This window comes from Capra hircus (genome assembly GCF_001704415.2).
Source record: "Capra hircus breed San Clemente chromosome X unlocalized genomic scaffold, ASM170441v1, whole genome shotgun sequence".
NCBI classification, from domain to species: domain Eukaryota; kingdom Metazoa; phylum Chordata; class Mammalia; order Artiodactyla; family Bovidae; genus Capra; species Capra hircus.
The window spans coordinates 37,953,237-37,978,736 of NW_017189516.1; the positions used below are offsets into that span (position 1 = coordinate 37,953,237).

General features: G+C 36.0%; 1 protein-coding gene across 1 annotated transcript in view; it reads left to right on the top strand.

Annotated features, from left to right (window-relative positions):
• Positions 1–25,500, top strand: part of DMD (dystrophin) — a gene marked incomplete in the record, with an annotated part of 2,117,027 nt that overhangs the window by 1,280,331 nt on the left and 811,196 nt on the right. The window contains 1 exon segment of the mRNA XM_018043695.1: positions 8,678–8,842. Coding sequence (XP_017899184.1) covers positions 8,678–8,842 — 165 coding nt within the window.

The following is a 25,500-nucleotide window of genomic DNA, read 5'->3' on the forward strand; positions in this document are numbered from 1 at the left end:
TGTACTGCAAAAGCTCTACCCCATTCATTCCCAGCCCCAACCCTTAGGGATATTCCAATATACTTGCTTACCAGCAATGTATGAGGAGACCCAGTTCCCTGAACTATTGTTATTATATGATACCACCATTTAGTATCTTAAGATAAAATTTTTAAAACTATGCCAAATCAATAGGTGCAGTTGATTTGAACCTCACTGTTTGAATTTCACTTCTGTAGTTCCTAATGAAGTTAAATGGTTTAATAGACTTATAGTCAGTTATAGTTCTTCTTTCATGAATTGTCTGTTTCTGATGCTTGTTCAGTTTGTTTTTTACAAGTTGATCTTTTTCCTATTGATGTATGACAATGGTTTTTTCTTAAGAGTGTCTGTAAAATTATATAAGATGAATTGATTTGGGTTTTGATTTTTCTTTTGCTTATTTGATTTATTATGTTAGAAAGTTTTACATTGTTACAAACTGAAATTGGTCTCTTTATGGTGTTAAATACAAATAGTAACTTTTACATCAAAAGTAAAAGAACATTTAAAAATGAATGACAAATCTACCAAAATACAGAAGTTACCTATTGCAGTTATATGAAGATCATTTAATCATGATTTCATATTAATCATAATCCAACAATTTCTTCAATGAGCAATCTAGTTTTTCTTATAGTCTCATATAATAGAGTCATGAATTACCAAATATCAAATAGTAGCTCTTTTGTTTTCAAAATGTGTTTATATCTGAAATATGTTGAACTACATTTCATTTATATTATTTCATAATAAAGTTGACATCTAAGTGTATATCTCATTAGTGATAATGAGAATTAAGGGTATAGTTTGTTCTCACAAAAGTGAAAACTTTTTAAAAGTATGAATTTTAAGACTCCATTTATGAAATAATATGTTAGATTGGAATGATAGTAGAACATATGTTTTAGAAGGGAAAAGAAAAGTAGAATTTGGAGTCAGAAAAACCTATATGCTTATGGTTACGGCCGAGTTTTTCCACTTACTAGTAGATTTAGGAGATTATTTATAGTTTTGAGCTTTAATTTCCTCATGGGTTAATTAGAAGGAATGGATACTTTTCAGGCTTTAAAAATATTTTCATTGGATCTTTTAAGTTGAAGGACAAGAAGTGAACACACTGAGAATAAGTACACAGATAATAACAAGAGAAGTTGATGGTTTTTTTTGAGTTTTTGTACCCATGCTACTAGTACCCAGATCAAGGATTCAGACATGACCCTAGGAGTCTCCTTTGTGTTTCTTCCCAGTTATTAAGCCTTTCCCAGCTACCACTTTCACCCAAGGATAAGCACTCTGCTGACTTAGGACACCTCTATTAGTTTTGCCTGTCTTTGAAATTAATATAAATGGAATCATGCAGTATATGCTCTTATGTTTGAATTCTGTTCATCATTATTTTTGTGAGATTTTTCTATACTATTTCGTGTACCATACTCTGTTTTCTTATTCTCTTTATAATATCCTATTGTGTGAATATATCACAGTTTATCTATTCTACTGTTGGTAGACATTTGGGTTGTATCTAGTATGACGCTATTATAAATAATGCTGTTATGAGGTTCATGCCCTTTACTGCATATATACACACACATTTCTTTATTATATACTTGAAATAGAATGACTGGATCATAAGATATGTGTGTGTTCGGCTTTGGAAATAGCACCGAACAGTCGTCCAACATGGTTGTACTAATTCACTCTCACGAGCAGTGTATGAGTTCCAGTTGGTCTACATCCTCATCAAGAGGATACAGTTTCATTCCTTTCCCTTCTAGCCATTCTGGTGGATGTGAACTGGTACCTCATTGTGTTTTAATTTGCGAGCATCTGATAATTAGAGCTATTTTTGTATCCACGAATGTCAAGTTCCTGTGCAAATCTTTTGCCCATTGGGAATAAAATAATAGTTACCTGTCTTTTTCTCATAGACGTCAGAGATTTTTAATACAAGTTCTTTGTCAGATAGATGCATCGTGAATATCTTCTTCCAACTTAAACCTTATTTTTTTTCCCTCCTAATAATATGTCTTGATGAATGAAGTTCAATTTATCAATCTTTTCCTTTATGCATGTGCACATGTTAAGTCACTTCAATCGTGTCTGACTTTTCGACCCCATGAACTGTAGCCCGCCAGGCCCCTATGTCCATGGAATTCTCCATTCTCCACTCCATGGAGTGGATTGCCATGTCCTCCTCCAGGGGTCTTCCCGACCCAGGGATTGAATTGGCAGCTCCTTCAGCTCCTGCATTGTAGTCTGATTCTTTATTGCTGAGCCACCAGGGGTACTGCTTTTTGTGTCTTATTTTAAAAATAATCGCTTCATCTAAAATCATCAAGATATTTTCCTGTGTTTTCTTTTACACTGAGGTCTGCAGCAATCAAGAATTATTTTTTTGTATGTGGTGTAGAGTAAGAGTCAAGATACTATCCAATTAATCTGGAACTAGGTATTGAAAATATGATCTACAATCCACCAAATTAAAGTGGGCACCATTGTCATAAATTAAATAAATGTATATAGTTTATTTGTTCTCTCAGCCATATCACACATAATTAACTAAAATAAATATTGACATCTGCTTATAAACATTCTTAAACTTTTTTTTCAAAATTGTCTTAGACATTTTTGACCCTTTGCAATTCCATATATATCTTAGAATTGTGATATCAATTTTATTAAAAACTAGCTGTAATTTTGATTAAGATTGCATTGAATTTATACATTATTTGAAGAGAACTAACATATTTACAGTATCGGAACCTTCAACAAAGTATATTCCTCTCTTTGCTCAAATTTTCCTTAATATCTGAATAATGTTTATAGTTTTTAGGGTAGAAGTCTTGCTCTTTGGTATGAATTATAAAATTACTCCCCACAAAAGTAAGAATTAATGCTCTTAAATTCATCATAAGTACACTTACTTTCTAGAATTTTGACAAATGCCTTTTTAAAAAGCAATATAATAGGCAAATAGTGGCATATCATTGCTATTTTAATTTGCATTTCAGTGACTACTTAGTGGTTGGACTTTTCTCCTGTTTATTGACTGTTTGCATTTTTTGTCAAATTCCTATTTATATTCTTTATTCAGTTTTCCAGTAGATTATCCATCTCTCTTCACCCTTTGAAGTATCTTTTTATATGCAATAATATTACCCTTTGGCTGATAGATAACACACATATTCCCAGTAGTTACTGTTTTAATTCTGCTATTTGGCCTTAATTTCTATGTGAACAATGCAAATATTATATTTAATAGTTTATTCACATTCCTGTCACTTCTAAAGGGCTTCTCCACACCAGCAGTTTATTCTATCATTATTAATGTTTTTTACACTTAACACTTTAATTTCTCTAGAATATTTGTGATCTAAGATATTAACACTTCTACACATTTGATATTAATATTCAAGAACTGAAAAGGAAGCCTAATCTTGTGTGAAATTAGGTCAAGTTTTAGTTAGATACTAAATTAAGACATAAAGGAACTGAATGTCTTTAATTGTTTTCTTTCACCACAGAGTGCATGTTGTATAAAGAGCATGGTTTTTTAATACTTAAAAAGAATACTAGGAAAAATGACATATTTTGGTAGTAAAGTATCTCTGTCCCCTATTTTGATAAGAATATTAAGTAGTAAATATAACTAAATTAGTTTAAAGCACATAGAAACTGACACAAAACAGAACTCTTAGTTTGCATCATAAATTATTCACATCTGTTACCTTTTTCCAGGAACTGTATAGAAGAAGCCATTAGTTCCTAAAGACCATTTTGAAGGGCAGAGAGGGAACACAATAATTATATGCTAGAAGGCCTCAAATTCCACCCTATGATTAACTTAGTGATACTGTCCTAGAAAAATAATCAGATTTTTGACTGATGGCTTTAGATACGGTGTGTGTGTTTGTGCATGCATGCAGTCATGTCTGACTTTTTGTGACAGCATGGACTGTAGCCTGCCAGGCTTCTCTGTCCATGGAATTCTCCAGGCAAGAATACTGAAGTGGGCTGCCATTTCCTACTCCACACTAGATATATTATATCCTATTAATAATGATTTGCTACTAAAATATATAAAGTATAATTTCTCAACACTGTTTTTGGTAGCAACAAAAGCTAGTAGCTTTCCTTTCTAAATTAACTTATTTCTTTGCAAAGGTAAAACTTTTATTTTTCAAAAAATATGGTGAAAATCCCCTATCCCATTTACCACCTGCTCTAACATCCCCAAACATTAATTTTTAACTCCAGAAATATACTTACAAGATGAATTCCTAGAAGTAAAAGTTCTGGGTCAAAGGTTATATGCATATGGTAAATGTTGCCAAAATTGCCTTCCACAGGAGGTACACCAATATATACATCCCATGTGTAAGAGTCTGAATTTCCCACAGCCTTGGCAGCCAAGTGTTTTAGACTTGGGTTTATTTTGTCCATACAGTATTTGGAAGTTTCAGATCTCTCATTGTAACCAAAGAGTAACTTCTTTTTGTATGTTTAAAATCCATTTGTGTTTTCTTTTTTTTTTTTTTTGCTTTTCCTCAAAGTGCCCTTAACTTTTGTCCTGTGTTCTTTTTGGTTGTTGGCCTTCTTCTTACTAATTTGCAGAAGCTCTCTTTATGGGTTAGGAAATTAACACATTATCTGAGATATCTGTCACAAATTTTTGTTTCATAATTTGTCATTTTTCCTTTTACTTTGCTTTTAGATTTCTTCACCATGCATAAGTTTCTGATTTTTATATAGTCCAATTTACTAATATTTTTGATTTTTAATTAAAGATGACTTGAGGATTAAAGTTAATTTAAGATTAACTTGAGGATAAAATTACATGTTTTTATGTTGTTGACTACTCTGGACATGTTTTGCTTCTTACATTAAGAAAAAAAGAAATTAATCCTGAGTCTGGAAATTGTTTTTCTTGCGTTCAACTGATATTTGTTGAAGATCTACATTGTGTAGGAATCTAGTTATTAAATTAAATGTAAATAACAAATTAAATAGTATAAGGTAAATGCTATGATAGTGGGAAGCGTAGGTTTGTGGGGATATGTCCAGTATAGGTTCCATAACTAAGCTGAAAACCCCTTGTGCCCCATAATCTCGTTGTAAGCAATCCTTTAATTATTCCAGATGTTAGATCTCACCCACTGCATTGTTTTCTGTCAGGGATGGTTCTATCTCTATAACCAGGAAGGGATGAGTTGGGAGTATGAGAAGGAAACCTACTATCTTAGCTAAAGGTTACCCAGATTTCTGCACGTAACTATAAAGCCTAAATGAAACATGAACTATTTTGTAATCAGATATAAAAGAGAGATTTTAGGAATGTGTTATGACTTTTATCTCCAGTAGTGTTGGAATCTAGTGACTCTTAAATGCTGTGCATTGAAGCAATAAAATGCTTTTTATATTTACCTGTGAGTAGAAAGTGATCCAATAAAAATAAGCTGTTTAGTTCCCTCCTTAGAGATGCTGGAAAAGATAAGTTGAGGGTATTATTAGATGATATATGCATGGTACTATATTTGTGATATCAGCTGTCACACACGCACATTCACATACATGTATAAATATAGTTCAGCACCGTAGATGTCCTCATGAAATCCACATAAGCTTTGATCTAATACTACATTTACTTGGTTTTATAGCAGGATACAAGTCAGACAAAGCCGATACAGCCTCATGATTCATTATGCATGGCCAGACATTCCATGCTACCCACACATGTTGCTTCTTTTGCCTCATCCACACAGGGAAAAGCTGCCAGGGATGAAAACCAGAGTTTATACAGGTCACTTAATTTATTTTTTCACTTTTCTTCAGATTAAAAATTATCTAACCAATCTTATTTTAAATATTTAGAGAAAGAGAAATGTTATGAACCTTAGTAATCCACTTTACTGAAATGCAGGTTCAACCACTGGGTCAGGAAGATCGCCAGGAGAAGGAAATGGCAACCTACTGCAGTATTCCTGCCTGGAAAATCCCATGGGCAGAGGAGCATGGCAGGCTACAGTCCAAAGGGTCCCAAAGAATCAGATAGGACTGAGTAACTAAGCAACAGCAATAGCAATCCCTTTTAGTATCAGATGACTGTATTAGAAATGTACTTTTTGGTATCTCAGTTCATTTATTTGCAGGTCACTTTAGATAGAAGCCACATCCTCTATTTCCCTGCTGTACTTTACTCCATTTTAGTCATATAGGCCCATGGGCCGTATTTCAACTCCCAGCTTCTCCAATCCAGGCATAGTTCCATATAAGAAACGAGCCAGATACGGGATTTCCTGTTCATCGTAAAGTTCATATCCCAAGAAAACATTGTTGTGGAAGTCTAAGGTCAGTCCCAGGCTGTCCTACATCAGCCCAGGCTAGATGTTAGCCCATTACTCATGCATTTGCATGCATTTTGCACAATATATACAAATGTAGTCATAATACATTTCAGCTCTTTGCATCAGGTGGCCAAAGTATTGTAACTTCAGCTTCAGCATCATTCCTTCCAATGAATATTCAGGGTTGATTTCCTTTAGGATTGACTAGTTGGATCTCCTTGCAGTCCAAGGGTCTCTCAAGAGTCTTTTCCAACACCACAGTTCAAAAGAATCAGTTCTTCGCCACTCAGACTTCTTTATAGTCCAACTCTCACATCCATACATGACTACTGGAAAAACCATAGCTTTGACTAGAAGGAACTTTATTGGCCAAGTGATGTCTCTGCTTTTTAATATGCTATTTAGGCTTGTCATAGCTTTTCTTCCAAGAAGCAAGTATCTTTTAATTTCATGGCTGCAGTCACCATCTGCAGTGATTTTGGAGCCCAAGAAAAGAAAATCTGTCACTGTTTCCATTGTGTCCCTATCTGTTTGCCATGACGTGGTGGAACCAATGCCATGATCTTCGTTTTTTGAATATTGAGTTTTAAGCCAGCTTTTTAACTCTTCTCTTTCACTTTCATCAAGAGGCTCTTTAGTTCCTCTTTGCTCTCTGCCATAAGGGTGGTGTCATCTGCATATCTGTTATTGATATTTCTCCTGGCAGTCTTGATTCCAGCTTGTGCTTCATCCAGCATGATTTCACATGAGGTACTCTGCATATAAGTTGATTAAGTATTATAATGTAATGTTATATTAGAAGATTACATTATATTATAATGTATATATTATGTTATACTATATTATATTACATATTACATTATATAAATGTCATATTACATTATAATATAATGTTATGTTAGAAGAATTATTAATAATACCGTAAAGAGTTGCTATTGTAAGTTCACAGTCTTCCTGTGTACCTGTTTTAGCCCTTAAAAATCCGAAGAAAAAGGCTTTATTCTTGCTTTTCCTGGCTCTCTGCTTACACTTGAGCTTGGGCAATAATCGCTAAGGATTTTATTATCATTTACTGTCATGCAGAATATTGCTCTCTTTTTCTCTATTATTTTTAGTTGGAGGATAGTTGTTTTACAACATTGTGTTTGTTTCTGCTATACAACAGTGTGAATCAGCTATAAGTATACATGTATCCCCTCCCTCCCACCTTACCCCCATTCCACCCCCCTAGGTCATTGCAAAGCACCGAGCTGGGCTCCCTGTGTTATACAGTAGCTTCCCACTAGCTCTCTATTTTACACATGGTAGTGTATATATGTATATGTTACTCTCTCAATTCATCCCACCCTCTCCTTCCCCTCCATGTTCACAAGTCCATTCTCTGTGTCTGCACTCTGTTTGCTCTAGGCTATTTGCATGGGTTACTTTATTTAATCCTACTGTGACCCTATCAAGTGGGTTCTCCCATTGCCCCCATTCTGTAGATGAAGCTTTGGGAGTTAAAACCTGACCAAAATGTATGAAAAGGACAGAACCACGATCTGAAACCAAGCAGCCTAACTCCAGACTTTATGATGTTGAACAGCATACCACACTGCTTCCCAAGTTATTTAAAATTTTCAATCCAGGACAAAATTATAGAAAGTTATAAAGTTGAGATAATAGTATCGATGGGACAGATTTGTTGGGCACATTAAAGAGGATATTAAATGAGCAACTTCTAAACATGTTTTTTGGCACTTAATAAAAATTACTGATAATCATTCCATTATAATTTAATTCAAGTTTTTTACTTTCTATTTCCACTCATCTGATTCTGTTTTATTTGGTTATATTAGAGCTCGCAAACTACAGTTCACAAAAATGCTTACATCACCAGTTTTCTAAGTAGATGAAAGAATTTCCTTGTACAATTTTCCTGACCGTAAAAGAACATTAGAAGCAAGTATAAAGAGAGAGTATCTGGCATATAATATGCAAGACACCATTACGTTAATGAATGAGTGGGAAAATGAAGAAGACAATCTTTTACTTTCATTAGTCGGAGTTGGGTGTGCATTTGTGTGACTGTGTGTTTTGAATTTTAAAAAGAAAGGTTTGTTGCCTTCAAAGCATAGAATTTTTGGAAAGATTATTAATCAATCATTTGTCATACATGAATTAAACCCTAACATATAACACATGTAAGTCATCAATATTATGCTGTTAAAATACCAAATTCAGTAAATTTCTATATTTCAAAACAGTAGTTTTTGGAAATATTTATTTTTTAAATTTAAATCATGAATCTTAAATTTTTTATTTCCTTGTAGGTTTCTAGGATTTTACCTGAGAAACAAGGAGAAATTGAGGCTCACATAAAAGACCTTGGACAGCTTGAAGAGCAATTAAATCATCTGCTTCTGTGGCTGTCTCCTATTAGGAGTCAGTTGGAAATTTACAACCAACCAAATCAAACAGGACCATTTGACATTAAGGTAAGGACTTCTTGCACTAAACATTATTTTACAAGAGTGGGAATACCGCTGAAGTAAATCTCTCATTTGTTATCATTATCATTGTTGTTGTTAACTTAAAAGAATGTTCATAACCTACAAATTGAGAGTTATGTTTATTCAGTGGAAATTTTTAGGACTTAAGCCCAGGAGGCAGCATCTCGAGTAACCCTGAGAGAACTGCTCTAAGGAGGTGAAGGAAAGAGCCAGATTATATAGAAGTTTTGCAACAAAGGGCAGGTAGTCTGCACATCAAAAGATTATTGTCAAAAAAAGGAAAACCAGATATTTTCAAGTTAAGAAATTTAGCACCTTTCTACGTATGGGAAGATGCAAGAGTTTGGGCACACTGAAATCATTCCTTTGCTAAGCACCTCAGCTCTCTGGGGCCAGTATCCTGTATTTTCATATCCTGAGTTTCCTCAGGACTCACTATAGGAAGTGGATTCTCGATGACAGGTATTCTTTTCATTCTTGAATGTAGTAAGAGCTCACTGGCTCACTTTGGAGGACAGTAGTTGCCGGTGACGGTGACATGCTTGTTTATTGATATGGCAGGACATATTCCCTTTCTCATTTTTATAATGCTGTTGTTGCTGTTCAGTTGCTCAGTTCTGTCCAACTCTTTGTGACCCCATGGACTGCAGTACTCCAGGCTTCCCTGTCCTTCAGTATTTCCCAGAGTTTGCTGAAACTCATGTCTAATAAGTCGGTGGTGCCATCCAACCATCTCATTCTCTGTCGTCCCCTTGTCCTCCTTCCCTCAATCTTTCCCAGCAACAGGGTCTTTTCCAGTGAGTCAGCTCTTCGCATCAAGTGGCCAAAGTATTGGAGCTTCAGCTTCAGCATCAGTCCTTCCAATGAATATTCAGGGTTGATTTCCTTTAGGATTGACTGATGTGATCTCCTTGCTGTCCAAGGGACTCTCAAGAGTCTTCTTCAGCTGGTGAAAGCATATTTTATATACATATATAAAGCATATATATGCTTTATATATATGAGATATATAAATATATATATAATGTTAATTATAATAATAATATTATTATTATTATTACTTGACTAGCATTTTTAGTTTTTTCTTCTGGCATTTACTAGCAATAACGTTTCATTAAACTCATATCACTAGAATGTCTTCATCATGTTTATTATTATAATCCACTTTCCATCCCTACTTTAATTGTACTTAACATGTCTGTAGACTGCTTATCTAAAACTGAAGTCATTTTGAAGACAAAGTGCCTACAAAATAAGTATCAGCCCATTAGTAGACATTATAAAACCCTCTCAGACTTATTCCAGTTTACCTTTCTATCCTCTTCTGCCAAATACATCCTCTTGTATTCAAGACATAACAAATTACATATCATTCTATGCATGTGGTTTCATGCCATGCCTGTTTTCTTGAACACCTTCAACTTACTCCTAGTAGAGTGAAAAACACGTTTAGAATTGCTTATAAACCTCTGTATCTATCTCTTACAGCCTTTGTACATTGATTGGCACTTAAATTTTAGAGACCTGAGTATCTCATCACACTCTTCTTTGAATGCAGAGGGTGTCTACTTACTTATCTCCTTTATCCCATTCATTTCTGAACACCCTTATCCCAGGGCTCAGTGCATGGTGGTAACTTGTTAGCATTTTAAAATCAGTGAATAAAAATATTAATGAGGTACCCAGAATGGTAATGAGATGGTCTAAGAAAGCTTAGGGATCCAGACAAACACACCACTGTCTCCTCCTTTCCATGCCCCTGTACACACTGATTGTTCTTTCTTTTCTCCCTTCCCAAGAGCCCATTTCAAGGATTTGTCCCAAATAAAATTCCTTGTTTTTGGATCTCCTATGAGCCAACAACATTAAGTACTCAATCACATAAACCAATTCACTTCAAAGCACAACCCATAAATCAGTGTAATGATGGGCATTTTCAGACTAAATAAGTTAAATAATATCTTTGAGTTAATTACTTCATTGACTCAAATTATTCAGTGTATTTACTTTCCAGGATTATAATAGCCTCATGTTTTTATCTCTGTCCAGTTGGTCTTTCAGTAGGAGATAAGGATAAAAGCAAGTATGAGGATCTTTCAGAGAGATATAATGAACATTTAGGAAGGATGGAACATTTAGGAATGAGGAAAGGAGAGAGATATTGAAAGGTTTGCCACAACTAAAATGAGTTATATTGGGTTGGCCAAAACCCAAACAAACCTTTGTGTCAACCCGATATTTGCAAAGTGCGCTACATTACTTTTACCTTACTTTTTCCTGACATGTTTACATCTCCCATTCTGATAGCTACCCCCAAGAGCAGATGGTATTGTAAGTCACAGGTAGATATCATTTCACCCATGCAAAACCCAGGCTGCTCAACCGGTGGCATGGTCTTAGGTTCAGTTTGACAGTTATATTCAAGTCACAATAGGCTTGATCCGGAACAAATTTAGGTAGATTTAAGAAGGTACATTGGAGAAGGAAATGGCAACCCACCCCAGTACTCTTGCCTGGAAAATCCCATGGACGGAGGAGCCTGGTAGGCTGCAGTCCATGGGGTCGCTAAGAGTCAGACACGACTAAGAGACTTCACTTTCACTTTTCACATTCATGCATTGGAGAAGGAAATGATAACCCACTCCAGTGTTCTTGCCTGGAAGAATCCCAGGGATGGCGGAGCCTGGTGGGCTGCCGTCTCTGGGGTCGCACAGAGTCAGACACTACTGAAGTGACTTAGCAGCAGCAGCAGCAGCAGCAGCAGCAGTAAGAAGGTATACAGGGCAAAGTAACAGCATAGCCAGTACAATGATGACACAGTGGAGGTCTTGACACCAGGGTGTGGCTTCTGATGAACCTGTCACCCTGAATTTGGGTCATGTGTGGTCAAAGGGATAAGACTGGATGAGTGCAAAGCACATCACATTTTAAGTCATCAGTTCGGGCCTCCTTTCAACTCTTCCACCTAGCTAGCACCTGGTGTCCTGAGAGGTATTTCACTAGCGCCCATTCTCCAGTTCAACTGTATCTCATCAATACTGATTTTTCATTACTCAGTAAATAATCTCAACAAAGAAGAACAGTTAAATAATAACCTCAGCCAGATTCTCAATTATCTTGGATCAAGTTGTCCTTAAATATCTCTTGTTAGTGTGACAAGAGGAAAGGCTATCAACTCTTTGTTCCCAACCAGAAATAGCTTTTTGGAACTCAGAGATAAAAGCACATTCCTTCACTTTTAAATATAATCTGTGGTGAAAATGTGCTTCTTCAGTAAAATGATGAAAAATATATTCAATATGAGCTCTCTACATGGAATATATTTAAGAGGAAAGATAACAAAATCATCTGATACAAATGGATATTGTTGACTCAACCAAAGTAACTTTTATCCCAGTGTGTGTACATCAGAATGGTTCACAAATATGAAAAACTTTCATTGGGTCTTTGTCCATGGCCCATAGGTTCCTGCCAAATGGGCCCCTGCAGTTTAGCATGAAAGCTACTCTCAGCTGTGTTAATCACTTTCCTTTATTAAAGCTCCAAGACACCACTCTCACTGCTGCGTATAGTTTCAGAGAGTCATGATATTTGCCCTCCTGCAGCTCAGTCTAAATCACTGAAGGGAAAGGCAGCTGCTTTTTCCCTGGCATAAAAACTGCTTGGCTTCAGCCCTCTGTGCATATCCTGAGTTTTTCATCTTTGAAGTGTAGATTTCAAAAATATTCCTTTAGACATTTTCTTCTGCTTGTGGATGTATCCCAGGCAGAAAAGATCATAAAATCATATATATGATGACTTGAAAGGTTCTTCCCATAACTCTCAGACCCCTAACTTATAATCAAGAAATAAAGACCTGTGTGAATAATTTACTAACCAACCTAGTTCTTTATTTCTCTTTGTCTAGCTTCTATCTATATTCACTGTCTAATAAATGATTTATGAAGATTGCATGGAATTCTTCTGTTAAAAGATGTGTGATTTTAATCTGTACAGCTTGCTGTAGCCCTCTGACTAAAGAAATTAAACTTTTTTTTCAGTTTAAGAATTAGGGGGAAAATGGACTTGGCTTAACTTCAAACTGCTGGAAACCAAAAAGTTTACAAACAGCTTTGAGGACATGCCCATTTTTTTTAATACAGAGAAAGAAAGAATTTTAAAAAATATCTTGGGAATGAGTTAATGCAAAGAAAGTAGACACACAAGCACCCTCTACTTCCTAAATTTAAACAAATTTTCCTTCTCTGGCCATGGTGACTATGGCTACCTCTGAAACAAAGAGCCTAAGGCCTTGCAATCTAGGTCATTTGTTTTCTCTAGTCAAACTCTGAGTACCTGTTAGAAAAATATGCAATATCCTCTGAGAGCCTCAGTTTTGCCTGCTTGGCACTTCATGCTTATTGATGAAATGCAGCTAGCTGTGTAATGAAACCCAAATAAAAAAAGCCTTAAGGGCTCTGTTCTAATACATTGTTTATGCTGGTGTGAAAATTGACTGCACATCGCTTGGTTTGTGCAATTTACTCCCGAAATATTCCTATTCAGGAAATCCTGCAAATAGCAATATTCATCTTGAAAATCACCTCACAAAACCCTTAGCAAGCTGAGAAACATAATCAATGAGATCGTGATGTAGAGGGCAAAAATTAGGCATAATCACAGCCCTTTCCCATCAGTCAGCCTACTAGAAGGCATGAATTTGAATTTTGATTTTCAAATGTACTCTCAATTTAGACATAGAATATGTTGATTTTCGATTTCAGAAATGATAATTGAATGCTAATAACCAGGAGCCAGTTAAAATTTCTATAAAGGGTCTTATGCTTTTAATCTTTAATGAATACTTTCAGTAATGACCTGGAGATATACTACTTATTTGACATGAAAGTGCCTAACTACTGTTTTCCAAACATTTTATTAAAATAGGAGGTGGAGGAACGTATAATTTTATGTTGCCTTACTGACTGAATTATGCACATATCGATGACAGGGAGGGTCCCCAGGGAGGGTCCCCCCCTTCCTCCGCCTTCCCCCCCCCCTTCGAAAATTACTTTCCACCTGTGACCTGTTAAAAAGCATGACAATGTTGTACTGGCTCCTCCTTACCATATAAGACACTTACTTAGTTGTCTATAAGGTCAATTTCACACTGAAAAATACCAAAGGACACAACTGTATTGATTGAATGTTAAAGTATCTGAACACCAAAATTCTCTGCATGTGTTCACATTGCTGTTAGTATTATCAAAGAAAAATTGCATAGGACAACTTAACATGCAAGTATGATTTTATTCAAGTCTATTGCAATAGGGGAGAGGGAGTGCACTCAACGCTGTTGAAAGAAAAGGCAAGAAAGATTTTAAGCATTGAGATGAGCTAGGGGAGAAGTACTAGAGGACATTGACTGGGAGGCTGTTTTGTTTGATTAGGCTAGTGTTCACTAGTTGTCACTTATTGAAGGTAAACTACTCTGCTCACACAGAGAATGGGTGTTAGAGTACTATCCTTCTGGATATTTAACATTGTAAAACGATGGCTCCAAGATCCTTAAAAAGGATATTCCTGGGTTCTAAAATATTTACATCTCAAAAGGGCAGAAAAGAAATTTACAATAGAAAGTTTTCTAAAGTAAATGTGCAAAGGAAAGAGATGTAGTCCTATGATCAGGAAGAAACCTATCTAATTTTTTTTTCTGTAAATTTTAATCAAGCTAAAGGAGCATGTTACAGCCATCTTTCTCAGTTCCTTTTGTGTTCAAGGAAGCTAGGTTTCTGATTGAATAACTTAGAAAAACTAGTCCATGTCTTTCATTTTAGAAGTATTCTGTTGTTGAAAGACTAGTTGAACTGACTTTGAGACTTGGGTGTAGAGAATATTTGCAGGGTGGTGTAAGCAATCAGTATTTAATGAGGGAGATTTTCATGCAAGTAAGAAGAAGAAAGATTGTCAGAGCAGACTTTAAACCAAGTTCTGAGGCCAGAACGTAGCCACTTAAGAAAATTCCTAGATGTTGTGCTAGAAGCGTTTTTAGATAATGGAGCGAGGATAGCAATGGCCATTTGATACATTTCTTTGTTTGCAGTTTGAATGTTTTTGGTGATGGCACAGACATCAGAGAGGTTTTAGTAAGATTGTCCAGTCATGGTTATTTCCTGGGGCAAAGAACGAAAGATGTGGGAGTTCTGGTGAACTTCTTGAGTAGCCCATACAGCAGCAGCTCTAGGCATGAAGATTGTCCATACATAATCTACTGTGCTGATGAGTCTTTTGAAGTATATATCAAGTTATTCAGCTTCAGCTCTCAGAACTTCTTTAGACCCTAGGGGTAAAATTTTAGCTCCGAGAAAATCTAGACTCTCAATAGGGATTTGGACAGTCAGCTTTTAGTCTTCAGTCATGCCAAGACAGGAGAATGGAAGAAAAATTGAAAACATTAATTTGGAGAGTGGTGGCCAGACATTGAAGGAAATGAGAATAATTGAAAATTTGGTCATAACTGACAAAATGTGTCAGACAGCAGGATCCAGTACAATCTACAGGTAGATAGCAAAATCATGCACTTTCAAAAGAAAAGTAAAATAGCTAAAAAACATTGAAGATGACCAGAATCTAATTACCCACAAAGGTGTGCTATAGTTTTATATCAAGACATGCTAATTTTCCAGATAGCAGCCTCCCATTTGATCAAAGATACTCAGATTATTCTTGTTTACAAAATAAGGCTGGGCTCTTTTATTGCATAGATGGAGCAGGAATAATAATTTACCACGTAGGCCCTTTAAAGTTTGTTTTGCTGAATATTTTCATAAGGAATTTCAGATTTGACTTTTTTAAAGTTTCATAGGATTAAGAAGCCAAACCAAGAATTTGACATCAGATTTTACCTGCCATGCCTATAGATTTGGGTCAATTCTTCTATTTTCGAAGTCCTTAAAATATCCTAAGGTCTCTTGAGCCTGCCAGGGAGTGACATTCCTCATTCATCTAGAAGACTGGATGTCCTGTAAGCCAGGTACTAGGCCAGATTTTCCAAGAGGGCTTTGTAAGTATTGGCTCCATAAAATAAACTGTGGTTTTCTAAAACTGTCAGGTCATATCTGATTCTATGTACATCATTCTTAAATATGACATTCCAGTCAATGTCTTGGTTATATAATCAGTTTTGTCAATTATGTCCTGTTACAAGAAGGACAGATTCTTATTAAACCTATGCAAATAAATATATTGCCATGAATGTAAGAATACTTGATAAGAGTTTCTGAGTTCTGGAGGGATCAGGCAGGGAGAAAAGATAAATGTTTCATTTCTTTTCACAGAAATGTAATCTACTAAATTGCTATGAGTTATAGATAGCTTAAGGAAAAAAGAAAAAAGGAATTCTTTATGTTAAGAAAATGGAACATTAAAGCATCAACCATATTTCCAAAAAAAAAAAAGAAAAGAAAAAAGCCCTAATCAAATCATCCTTAATCAATTCATTCAGTTCTATGTAATTGATTCTTGTTTTACTTGCTCTCGGGTTAGCAGTTTCCTAAAACCCATTAGCTTCTCCACTCAAGTTCTGGAATTCCTGACTCAGTCCAGTGGTATGGGTCACAAAGTTATTTAAGCAAGGCTATCAGAAGTCTGTGTCCTAGCGTACCCGGCATAGTCCTTCCCAAGAGTTTTGGAGACAGTCCCTTTTTCTTGAAGATAAGCATTCTGGCCTAAAACTGACAGGAAACACTTTCAGAGAAGACTCAGAATAAAACAACAGATATCTGTAAATTACAAAAGACTTCAAATAATCATGGTTAAAGACCTGATGAAAGTTCATTTGACAAGGAAATTTTGTGATTTCTGTGGTACACACCATTTTAATGTAATAACTGAAATTATGACTGATAACATGCTGCCATTGTCTAACATTAGGCAGAGCAGTACCAGGATATATAATGAACAGGGAGCATTAACAAATTTCTAGGAAGTTCATATACATACTGAAATATTTAGGTTAATAACATTTGACCCATACAGATACAACCTAAGGAATTATCTCTTCTTATTTAATGATATGCTACATGCAACACAATGTACCACATAAACCTAATTATTTTTAATCTCTTTATTTTTAGGTTAGAGAATAAATCCTTTGAGATTTTCAAAGCAGCTTAAGATCGCAATTTATTTAGGATTTGATTTGTGGAAGGCAAAACATTAAAGGTTGTCAAAAATGTGAAAAGTTTTGAATACACGGAGAACCAGGATCATAGGGCACTAAAACAATGCTTGACTACTTATTTAACCAAAATGACAGTAACAGATTTCAAAAATAAACATGATTGTGAGAGGCTTTAGCTCTTTCAAAAGTGAGATACTTCAATTCTCTTAAATAATCACGGACATGATAAAATCAATATAAAGTACCAGAAACTATTCTAAGACACAGAATCATTATTGCCTAGGTGGATTGCTCAAAAAGTAAAGAAAGACTTTTTATAAGCTCTTATTATACTGATGCTGAAGCTGAAACTCCAGTACTTTGGCCGCCTGATGCAAAGGACAGACTCACTTGAAAAGACCCCAATGCTGGGAAAGATTGAAGGCAGGAGGAGAAGGGGATGACAGAGGACAAGATGGTTGGATGGCATCACTGTCTCAATGGACATGAGTTTGACTAAATTCCAGGAGTTGGTGATGGACAGGGAGGCCTGGCGTGCTGCAGTCCATGAGGTTGCAAAGAGTCGGACACGACTGAGTGACTGAACTGAAGCTCTTATTAAGAACAGACAAATAGTCTAAGAAAACTTTGTCATTTTAATAAAGAGAAATTAAATTCTAGTTTTTTATTAGTATATTGTTGGTACTGAAATAATTTTTTGTTTGTTTGTTTAAAAATATATCCATCCAATCATTGCCACCTTTGACCACATCACATAAAATTCCTTTTCTACAAACCATTTACAGCTTTCCATGTCTATTCACATTTTGTCCTATGGTTCCCCTCTTCCTTCTGGAACAGTCATTTTACCTTAGGACAGCATCATTCCCTTCTTGCTTAACAAAAACACATGCAATATACCTGGCATGTGTTGCATACAAAGTTGTTTATCTTTGACATTATTGTTTCTAGATATTATATATATATATATATAATATTATATAGGTTTTAGTCATTGGTAAATTTTATTTTACAAAGAAAACTAGAAAGCAGATAAATTTGAACTGTCACATACTAGCATTTTGTTGCAGACTAGCAAAGCTTATGAAAATAAATTGAGGTTACCTGCTCAATAGGAGAGCTAAAACTTCCCGCCAGTAACTGTGGGAGGAGACTTAAGATTTTCTTTGGACCTAATATGTAATCTTGTGGAAGTTGTGGACTAAAACTTCAGCGACTGACTGAAGTTATGACATGGGGCTATCTGGGGGTCTCCAAAGCCCATCTGAGTATATAAAATATCCAGTTTGTTTCTAAAGAAACTATTCAGCTTCAGGTGATTAATTTGGGGGTTCCTAAGTCCCTTGTGAGCCCCCTGTAGAGGCAGGGAATATATAGTTTAAACGACTCTAGGGAGTTGAGAGAATGGAGTGGGAAAGGAAAAGCCTGGCACAAATGGACAGAGGGATGGACAGCTCAAGGGAGTCAAAAAGAGGATACAAGGCAGTAGAAGGAGAACAGAGTAGTGAAGATGCTGGGAACAGAGAGATCTTAGAAGAGCCAGTTCAAGGAGATCATAAGTTTCTCAAAGAGGTCAACTGAAAATTCCAAATTATCTTTAGTAAAATCATGCCAAGAAGGAGAGAAGCAGACAGCTCCATAGCAGTAGTCTTCAGAGTAGGAGAAAATCAGAAGACAGAATTTTTCCTGGAGAAGGGAAGAACCACAGTAATGGCAACAAGGAAAGAAAATTCAAATGAGATCTCTCCAGAGAAAGAGTACTCTAAATACCAAAGAACTGAAGCTCAACCAAATGAGATCTCATTGAGAATTTTCCATGTTCTAAACCAATGGTGGCTTTCAAACAAGTAAGCCTGGGACTCTAACCCAGCCTTAAGAATATACTCAGAGTCTAAAGAATCAAAATCTGTTCTTGCCGTGCTTCCAAAGATTGGCATCTGCAGCACTGGATTTTGAGATGGACTCATCAATGGATCTTCAGTCAATCACTCAGGAGTGTGGAATTCTCCAGGTAAGAGTAATGAAGTGGCTAACCATTCCCTTCTCCAGGGGATCTTCCTGACCCAGGGATGGAATTGTGGTCTTCTGCACTGCAAGAGAGCCATCAGGAAAGCCCTTTCAGAGATTAATGTCTAGTTCATCCTGGGTCAGGAAGATCCCTTTGAGAAGGAACTGGCAACCCACTCTAGTACACTTGCCCAGAGAATCCCATGGACAGAGGAGCCTAGTGCACTATAGTCCATGCGGTCAGAAAGAGTCAGACACAACTGAACCACTAACACACACACACAGTTCATTATTTGGAGTAAGATAATTCACTTACAAATAGTTAATCCCTTAGATAGATGTATACCAGCTCAGGTTAAATTGAATAAGATATCTGATTTAGTTTCTTTTTATTTTTTAAGGGGTAATGTTGGGAAGGTGAGGAACAGCGAAGAGGACACTGACCCCTTAGCCTAGCAATCCTCCAATTCTCTTTCTTAGTAAAAAGTTTCAGTGTTTTCTATTAGTTAGGAAAGTATTTCTATAGAATAAGTCTTGAAAAATAATGAGTGGAACTTATTTGACAAAAACACAAGATATTCTCAGTCACCATGCAACTAGACAATTTTTCTGGAAATTTTTTTTAAAACCCTGAGTTTAGGTTGACTCTGGGGAAGAGTATAATTCTGGCTCTGATAAAACCTGGAAGATTGCTGGAGTTTGTGGGTACTATATTTGAATGAAATTAGGCATCAGCTTTTCTCTTTGAACTCTGGACTATCAGAATTCTTCCTCTTACTTTCCATCCCTTCTACTCAATTCCAAAATCCATTGCTGAGCTGAAAGAGCTTGATAATGGGAAGAAAAACAGAAGACCCAAGTTCAAATCCCATCTCAGACACTTACTGACATTATGCCATTGTTTCACTCATTTACCCTTCTTAACCTGACTTTCCTCTTCATTGAAAGTGAAAACCAAGCCAATTTCCCTGGGGCACTATTGGATTAAGGTAACACTGAGGTGGGAATACATTTTTCTAAGGCAATAGAAAAAGGCGGTGAATAGGACCTTCCTATTGTAGCTGGAATTTTGATAAGACCTCTTAAAAAGAGAAATCAAGCTTGCAAAATACCCCCTCTTTCAAAAGAAAGCAGCGAGTTGCCACTAGAAAACCACTCCAGAAAGCTTTCAGGTAGTCATGAGAGTTTTATCATTCACCAAACCAGATTGCCCACAGAAGTAGAAGATTCTAAACTTGGGAAGAATTTCTTGAATTGAGAATTTCTGGAACAGAGAATTCAAATAGGACTAACAATTTGTTGGTCAAGAAGAGATAGGTGTGGCTTTTACGGTTCTCTTCCTTATGAGGGCAGGGAGGAGGTCAAACGCTCCCTGCCAAGACAAGGAAGAGAACTCCAAATGAACCTCTATTACAGTGGTATTCAGACAATTCTGCTTATAAAATTTAAAAAATATGAATAGTTTGGAAAACTAAGTATCTGCTAGCACATTTTAAAGTTAACATCCATTTCCTTCCTTCAGTCCAGTTCAGTCACTCAATCATGTCCGACTCTTTGTGACCCCATGAACTGCAGCACGCGAGGCCTCCCTGTCCATCACCAACTCTTGGAGTCCACCCAAACTCATGTGCATCGAGTCGGTGATGCCATCCAGCCATCTCATCCTCTGTCGTCCCCTTCTCCTCCTGCCCCCAATCTCTCCCAGCATCAGAGTCTTTTCCAGTGAGTCAACTCTTCACATCAGGTGGCCAAAGTATTGGAGTTTCAGCCTCAGCATCAGTCCTTCCAAAGAACACCCAGGACTGGTCTCCTTTAGGATGAACTGGTTGGGTCTCCTTGCAGTCCAAGGGACTCACAAGAAGTCTTCTCCGGCACCACAGTTCAAAAGCATCAATTCTTCAGCACTCAGCTTTCTTCACAGTCCAACTCTCACATCCATACATGACCACTGGAAAAACCATAGCCTTGACTAGGTGGACCTTTGTTGGCAAATACTATCTCTGCTTTTTAATATGCTGTCTAAGTTGGTCATAACTTTCCTTCCTTGGCATATTGTAAATATTGACATTTAAAAAGTGTTCCATTATTCTTTAGAATATATCCAGTGGAATCCAAATATCATAGGAATAGGATATATAATATTACCCACTTTTAAAAAAATACAAAAACAAGCACATTGTTAATAACTAGAAGTTCCATATCATTCTTCTTTCTTTTTAAAATCATATTTCCATTTCACTTCCCCAAATAACATGCAAAGAGCTGTATCCTAATGTAATATATGTTTATGCTATAAAGTCTTTTATTAACCACTCTTTCATGCTTCTGTATGAAAAATACACACTATGGTTTTAAATTCAGTGTTTAAAACAATTTTATGTGACTGTAAGTTGCTAAGTATTTTTTTAAAATCCTTTAGATTGAGTTATATCTACAACCATTAATAATAAGTAAACCTAGCAATAACCAAATTGCCTAAATATATGTAACTTTTAATGAGCAATTATTATACATACCCAGTAGATTTTTGGAAATGACTCTATGAATGAAATGGCTGAGTAAATGCATGATGGTACCTTGATTAAAAGAGGATTTCAATCATTAATATTTTGAATTGTGTTCTGATTTGGCACAAATATGTCTTAGGTAAAATACACCATTGAGATACATCAGAAAAGGTGTGCTTTTATTTTGTAAAGTTGGAGCACTATTATTAACTCCAAAGTAGGAATGATAATTGATGTAATGTATGTACCACAGGAACAAGCCTAGGCAAATCCCTTGTAGAAGCTAAGAACTTGGAAACTGCTTCCATGAATGCCGTCTATGCCCAGATATCTCTAGGAAATGCTTTGTGTACCTCCAGAGGCATATGTCAGTCTGAAGAGTGCCACTCTAGGAGAAATTGAAATTTCTAGGAGAAATTCTATGAGAAGGGAAGAAGGGCAACTCAGTCCCTGGCTGGATACTTGTTAAACTCTCAAAACACTACTAAGTTTATCTTACCACAGTCCATGCCTTTAACCACAGCAGTGTTCCTTACTCCAGCAATACTTGGATCATACTGTTGATTCATGCTGAATTTACTAATGTCGAAAATCACTAATTCTTTTTCACATATGCTGCTTCTAGTTGACTTGTCTTCCATCTTGCCCTTGTGTCATCTACCTTTTTAACAGTTAGATGCAGGTCCATGAGTACCTTCCCTGGCCCTACTCAAGCTTATTATCCACCTCAGTCCCTGACACTTAGGTTTGGTGCCTCCCATTACTGATCAAATCATGACCAAAGCAGAGAAGACACAAGAAACTCATTGCCATGGAGAGGCAGCATCTGTATCTATTCTGTGTCTGTTTCTGGTTCATCTCTGGTAATTTCAGTTTCTCCATTTTTAGCGACAATATCTCCATCTAATTGTGACCTCCTCTGCCTAGGTTCCCATTGTTCTGCCCTCTTACTACCCTACTCCTTCATTCATTTCTCCAACAAAGAAAATCTGTTCTTGACTCCAAACTGCTTAAAGCTTTAACAAATGTGTTAAGCCATTAATCCAGTTGAAGTAGAGATGGGGAGGTAATCTTCAGGTTCTGATTCTATCATACATTGGATTGCAATCTCTTAGGTTCTTTTCAACTTCAGGCTTGATATGTCTGCCTTCTACAACTTCATCTACATTGTGAAAACAAAGCTCTCCACTAGATCAAATTCTAAGGCAGAGCTCTTCAGCATATCAATAGAAACCTCCATTTTGACATCAAATTAAGCCATTCATTTCCTTTGATTGTTCAGTTAGTTATCAAAGTCTAATTGCTTTATTGCCTACTCAGTTCATAGTGTTCCATTTTGTCTACAAATGGTCATCTGGAGATTTCATCAAAAATATTGCTGATGTGCACATGAACTTTATTTTGCATATCCCTGATCAACCTCTCTAAGCAAAGGAAGACATGAGACTAAACTAATGAAATCTTCATTCAGCTAACAAATCATTTATTGATTAACTACAGTGTCCTCCTGTGTTAAGGTGACCCTCATTCTCAATTTGCTTAGAGATGAGTTGATATATAAATATACTTCATTGTACTAAAAGCAGTCAGTGAAGAAGCATTTACACTGTAATGTAGGGAGTACAGTTATAAGATGTTGTGATAGCCCAGAAGAGTGACATCTAACCTAATTGGGGTATTATTTAGAGCACAGCTCTTCCATGTGATCCTTTGACGAACAGCATCACCAAGAAGCTAGTTAGAAATGTAACTCCTTGGGCCTCTCCATAGACCTCTTGGATAAAAATAGGTGGGAGTGAATATCAAGAAACTATTTTAACAAGCCCTCCAAAAATGCTTTCACTTACTAAAGTTTGGGAAGCTATGCTCCAAAGACAATCTCCTGGGAGATATAATATCTGAACTGAATCTTTAAAAGATGAGTGGGAATTGATAAAGTGAAATGTGTGTGAGGAAAAGGAAAAGGGTTTCAGAGAGAAAAGGCAACAAGAACCAAGATATGAAAGTGATTAATGGTATGAAGTATGGGAAGAAAAAGAAATACAATGATATTAATGTGTAAGCCCAGATGTGTATTTCACTTTAGAGAGCTTAGACAGTATCTCTGAGAGATGTGGGAACTTTTAAAGAGAGGTGGCTGGCAAACACTCAGATTTGAGGAGTGTTGCCAAAAAAGGAAAGCAGTCAGGAGATGACTGTGGTAGTTGAGGCGTAACATGGTCCTGGATGAGGACTTTGGTAGTAGGGGCAAACAGAAGATAATGAAAAGGAACTGTATTGACATATGTACATATATAAAATAGGTAACTAATGAGAACCTACTGTATAGCTCAGGGAACTACTCAGTGCTCTGAGATGACCTAAACGGAAGGGAAATCCAAAAACAAGGCTACATTTTTACATATAGCCGATTCACTTTGCTATACAGCAGAAACTAACACAACATTGTAAAGCAACTATACTCCAATTTAAAAAAAAACTGTATTTCACATTGTTAATGGTGACCCAGTGATAAGCCATGAAATCAGCTTGATAAATAAGCTATTGTGTAGCACAATAAGAGGATTCCCAGGTGGCTCTAGTGGCAAAGAACCCGGAAATATAATCCCATTTTTGTATTTATTACATGTGGTATGGTTATTTTATAAAACTGTTGTTTTCATTTAAATATCATTTCATTTCTGTTTCTGATTTTAAGAGAATCTACATATCTGCATGGTCCTTTTACACAAAATGACTTAGTACTCTAGCAGTAAGCTCATACTGGGTCATTTATTCTAAGATTGAACACGAATTCATCCTTTAAGACAAACTTCAAAAGTGAGAGTTATTTTCTTTATTGAAAAAAATAATACTTTCTTGTGGTAAAAAATTCAAATCCTCCCTTGTTTCTCCATCTCTCAGCCGCTCAGTTTCGCTCCCTTCAGCTACTGAAGTTATCAGTTCCTTCAATAGCACTCCAAGGAGAGGGTGTGAGTGTATGAGTGTTTGTGTACATATTCTTTCTTTTTCCTGTCTTCTTAAGAAGAAATAGTCAATAGAATACTATAAACACTTTCTGCCATGTTTTTTCCCACTTAATGATCAAAACAATTATTTTCCATATTAGCACAAGAATGGTCTCATTTTTGCAGTTGTGTACTATTGTATTCTAAGGATGTACCATAACCCATTTGACCAACATTCAGGCTAATGAACATTTAGTTGATTTTCAAGTTTTATTCCTGCTACAGTAATACAATGTATAACTTTAAGCTCATGTCATTTTTCACATAGCAAGGATCCCTATAGGAGAAATTCTTAGAAGTAAAATGACAGGGTCAAAATGACATCTGTTATTTTAGTGAATATGGCCAAAGAGCTCTTCATACAATATTCCCATCAGTAATATGAAGGAGTTTGTTCCCAGACATCTTTGCCAGCTCATTTTGTCATCAACCTTTTTATTTTTGCTAAGCAAGAAAAAATGTCATCTCATTGTCATTCTAATTTGCATTCTTCTTTTGAGAGAGGATGAAATTTTTTGAATCACAAAATGTTTCTGAGTCATTTGTATTTCCTTTTCTGTACACTGTTACACATTTCCACTTCTTTTCTATTAGGTTATTGGTCTTTTTCTTATTACAACAAATACTGTTTACAACTGTATTTATAAAGAGAACATGCTTTTTTAACAGGGATTTTAATGAATGTTCCTTATGACAAATAGATTCTAGTCTGAAGGTTATAACCTGAAAATATTAAAACAAACCTTCGAATTGCATAGAAATAGTCTTTGCCCTTTTGATCAAACAGTCCCACACAGAAACTCAACGTGATGACAAATTATAGAATAAGTGCAGATTTAATTTTCTCAAAAAATTTGGAACTGGCATGTAAATATTTGCCTTCTCTATCAGTCTAACTGTATGTAATGGCTATGACGAGGTTTGTCCTTTTAAAGCACCTATGTCAACTGATTCCCATTC